At 36.0% G+C, this 3,955-nt stretch overlaps 1 protein-coding gene across 1 annotated transcript; it reads right to left on the bottom strand.

Moving 5' to 3' along the window:
• Window positions 1-288: 288 nt before the first annotated feature.
• LOC105962725 (glutathione S-transferase DHAR2) lies at window positions 289-3,447 on the bottom strand. The gene is made up of 6 exons (XM_012987049.2): window positions 2,836-3,447; window positions 2,606-2,696; window positions 2,375-2,518; window positions 1,268-1,385; window positions 1,006-1,146; window positions 289-625 (listed from the first exon to the last, which is right to left on the bottom strand). Exons 1-6 carry the CDS (start codon window positions 2,891-2,893, stop codon window positions 539-541), a joined length of 639 nt encoding a protein of 212 aa, XP_012842503.1. The 5' UTR covers window positions 2,894-3,447; the 3' UTR covers window positions 289-538.
• Window positions 3,448-3,955: the final 508 nt, after the last annotated feature.

The following is a 3,955-nucleotide window of genomic DNA, read 5'->3' on the forward strand; positions in this document are numbered from 1 at the left end:
AAGTTAAAATAATTTACAAGTACAGGGCGGGGCAAGGTGACCTGTATAGCAAAACCCGTCCTCGCCCCATACCCAATTTAAAACTTTGTATTAATCCCCATACTCACCCCATATGGTTCTAACCTGCTAATTAATTGGTGGATATATATTTTTAAATTTTTGAAACATACGTTGATCGTCAAAATTTGATCGAACCGGCATTCGAATACCCACGAAGCTGGAATGAGAAATTTTGGTAACTATTATAGACAGAAAAGTGGTACTAGCAAGTGATAAAAGGTGATGAAATTGAAAAATTAATGTCTCAAATTCTTATTTCGATTTTCAACATAATAGAGCATGTATTTCTAAATACTCCATCAGCCCTTAGCACAAAATACATACGCATTAACTACTACATCGAACAAGCATTGTTTCTCGAAAGAGCATCACCGAGAAAGATTCTTGCAGAACATATACATACAGTAGCCATTGGAATAAAAGCAATAGAACATTCTATTATATATAATATGTAATACTACGTCGTACTAGGGCAAATTCATGCATTAACCTTGGGTGCCCATCCTGCGATAACAAATTCCTTTGCAGCCTTAGTTTTCTGGAAAGACTCCCGAGAGAAGAGCAGCTGAAACGGGAGAGCAAAGAAACAGCAGATTAGCCAAAGTCTGTCATAGATATGAACTAAGAATTCAACATCTTCCGCATTTTTCAACCAAATAAACAGGGTCGATTTTACGCATGCCCTATAGTGTTTTTGAACACAAACAACCAGTTTTAAGTAGTTGTTCGACCCGAGAGAATAACTGCATCCATTGTCTTGTAAGAATGAAGAAAAATGGATTTGTCACTTGGGAAATAATTGCATTGTATGCATGCATTCATAAAAACCGAAGAGTACAGGATAATTATTGAAAGGAGGCACATGCATGTTAAAAAGGGAGTACTCGTCGGAACAATATGTCAAAATAACAATGTTTAAAGATTGAAAATAACGCATTAAGATACCTTCATGTAGTTGTGCACGTGAGTCAAACTTTCAGGTACAGACCATTTCTTGAAATGGCCAAGAGCCACATCAAGATGGTAAAGCTTCGGCGCCAAACTCAAATCAACTGCACAGATGTTTTCTCCATTGACATATGGTCCCTGATTATTATCGAAATACGATTTCATAAGAAAATACCAATAATAATAATAATAACTGCAAAATATGTTTTCTTTTATGTTTTAACTTTTATAATATTCTTAATACAGAAGAAGTTCGGACCTTAGTACTCAGGTGCTCGTCCAATGCCTTCAGTTCGTCAATCAAAGCTTGCTCCGATCCATCGGTAGAGTCCTTGCTCTTCAAGAACTTGACAAAAGAAGGAAATACTTTGGAGCCTCTACGATAAAAAAAAGTCAAAGGCAACAGAAATTAGTACAATAATATACATATAGCAAAATACATTTAACCCCTATATTTCACTCGCTATATCGAGAGTCCATCCCGCAACAATTTTTGTTACAATGAAAGATAACTAATAAGAATCTTCGACAAGTTCAGATCTTTTATTCACTCAAAAAAAGTCACAGCCATTTAAAAAATCCTCGTAAATGTCAACTCTGTTTTAAATACCACCTAGCTCTGGACTCCCTTGTTTGACAGTATAGAATAACTGAGCAGGGTTAGAAGTCGAAACGAAAAATTGCATAAATTTAGGAAAACAAAAATAGGAAGGGCTTTTCTTGAAAAAAATCACCCCGAAAAGGAGAAAAAAGAAGGTTAAACACGAGTAGCAGGACAAATTGAAATAGAGTAATGTATACGGACAAAAGAAATACAATCAGATATAGACACAACATACACATATATAAAGCTACACATGTGGATTAAAAATGTAAGCACATTAGCGCAGCAGAAACTACACTTTGAAGGTGATCAATGCCGACAAAAAAACAACTACATCTTCAAGAAAAATATTGGGGCGGTTCACTGAGAAATCCGAGAGTTAGACGTTTTTGTAACGTTATCCAAAACTGCAAAATACTAAAGTGCGGCCAAGTTCCGATGCTTGAACTTATATCATTGAGAAAGCGCAGATATTTTAACGAATAATATATAAATACCACGCTTAGATTAATTAATATCCCGTCTCCATCTATAGTCTACCATCGGAATAATTCAGAACCGGACAAACTTATATCTATACAACAATCCGTACATCTGTACACTAATTCATCACCTCACACCATAAACACATCATCACATAAGAAAGTGAATTTAAATCAGCAAATCCAACAACCACAATTCAATTCCATGAAAAATATAAACAAGACAATTAGAAGTATATAAACACGGCAAGGAAAAAAACGGAGAGAATGATATTCATACACAGACGAGACTTCAGTAGGAGGAGAGAGAGAAGGGTTCGGGTATTTCTCCTCGATGATACCGACAATCACATCGGAGTCGGCGATCCATTTGTCATCGAATTTTATCACCGGCACCTTCCCTTCTGGGTTCACTTCCAAAAACCTAAAAATCCCCAATTAAATAAGGAATTGAATAGAAATATTTAGACATACAAAACCATAATAAAACCAGTTGATTTCAGACAATTACCATTGGGGCTTGTCGTCGGTGTTGATCAAATGCAGCTTGTAATGGACTTTCTTCTCTTCCAAAGTCAATTGAACCCTCTGGCTAAAGGGGCCTGTGATATCGAAAGAAATCGTCACACACACACAGAGAGAGAGAGAGAGAGAGAGAGAGAGAGAGAGAGAGAGAGAGAGAGAGAGAGAGAGAGAGAGAGAGAGAGAGAGAGAGAGAGAGAGAGAGAGAGAGAGAATTACAGTCGCCGAGAATGTCGGGAGCGCCGGCGGCAGCCTTGACGCAGATCTCCACAGCCATGTATGTAGCTAGATTGTGTGAGTATTAGGTGTTCGTGAAAATGTTTGAGCAGAAAAGGTGAGATAAGAATGGAGGAAATTTTATATACAAGTGAGATTTCTAGTAGCTTCTATATGCACGAGAAGAATGTGATGCTGATGGGAATTAGTTGGGATGAATTCTGCCTGTAATTCCGGCTTCCTAAAATTGAGAATAAATTACCAAAAAGTCCCCACAAATAACATTTAGCTTTCAACTAAAGTCTCGTTCGATTACACTAAAAATAACAAGGATTGCCCTAAATATAACAAACGTCCAATTGACAACTCAAATCACTTTAAAATTGAGAAAAAAATACCAAAAGGTCTGAATAACAACATTAACTTACAATTAAAGTCTCGTTCAACTCCTCTAAAAGTAACAAAGATTGCCCTAAATATAACAAAGGTTAGTAAGACGTCCAATTGAAAGCTCAGATCACTTTAAAATTGAGAAAAATACCAAAAATACCAATAATAACATTAACTTTCAGCTAAAGTCTCGTTCGATTACCCTAAAAATAACAAGGACTGCCCTAAAAATAACAAGGACTAGTAAGAGTATGTACATTGGCTTCTTAAATGTAAACTATGTCAGACTTTTCAAACTCTTCAAATTTTGGGAGCAAAATGTTGGAGTGGGATCAAATAGTACTCAATAGCACTCTCTCCATATTTGGCCAATGTTTAAAGGGTTGGGCCACAGTTATTGATCACTCTAACCATAAAAAGTGGACTCACAATTTATTGGGGATATTGCACTCCACCATTTTTTTCACATCACTCAACCATTTTATTTATTTCCAAGTCTACCTTTCAACTTCACACTCTCACTACTTAAATAAACAACAACAACAACAACAACAACATAATTTGGTCTTTGTGGGTACGACACCCTTTGAGAGAAAAAAGAAACGATTGGAGAAAATGAAACATTTATGTACCGATATTTTAAAATGTATTTTATACCGATTTACCTTACAAATCTCTGTACCCATTTTCTCAATAATTGTCGGTACCGATTTTCTCAATAATTTTTTGTGCC

This window comes from Erythranthe guttata, chromosome 6, assembly GCF_056151865.1.
Source record: "Erythranthe guttata isolate IM_541 chromosome 6, IM_541, whole genome shotgun sequence".
Taxonomy (NCBI): Eukaryota; Viridiplantae; Streptophyta; class Magnoliopsida; order Lamiales; family Phrymaceae; genus Erythranthe; species Erythranthe guttata.

What these genes read in the sequence shown, in the direction of transcription:
- LOC105962725 (XM_012987049.2), bottom strand. Translation starts at nt 2,893, where the DNA reads ATGGCTGTGGAGATCTGCGTCAAGGCTGCCGCCGGCGCTCCCGACATT. An exon ending in ACCGACGACAAGCCCCAATG is followed by an intron (nt 2,519 to 2,605) that starts GTAATTGTCTGA and finishes GGGGATTTTTAG; the next exon opens with GTTTTTGGAAGTGAACCCAG. An exon ending in ACGTGCACAACTACATGAAG is followed by an intron (nt 626 to 1,005) that starts GTATCTTAATGC and finishes CTCCCGTTTCAG; the next exon opens with CTGCTCTTCTCTCGGGAGTC.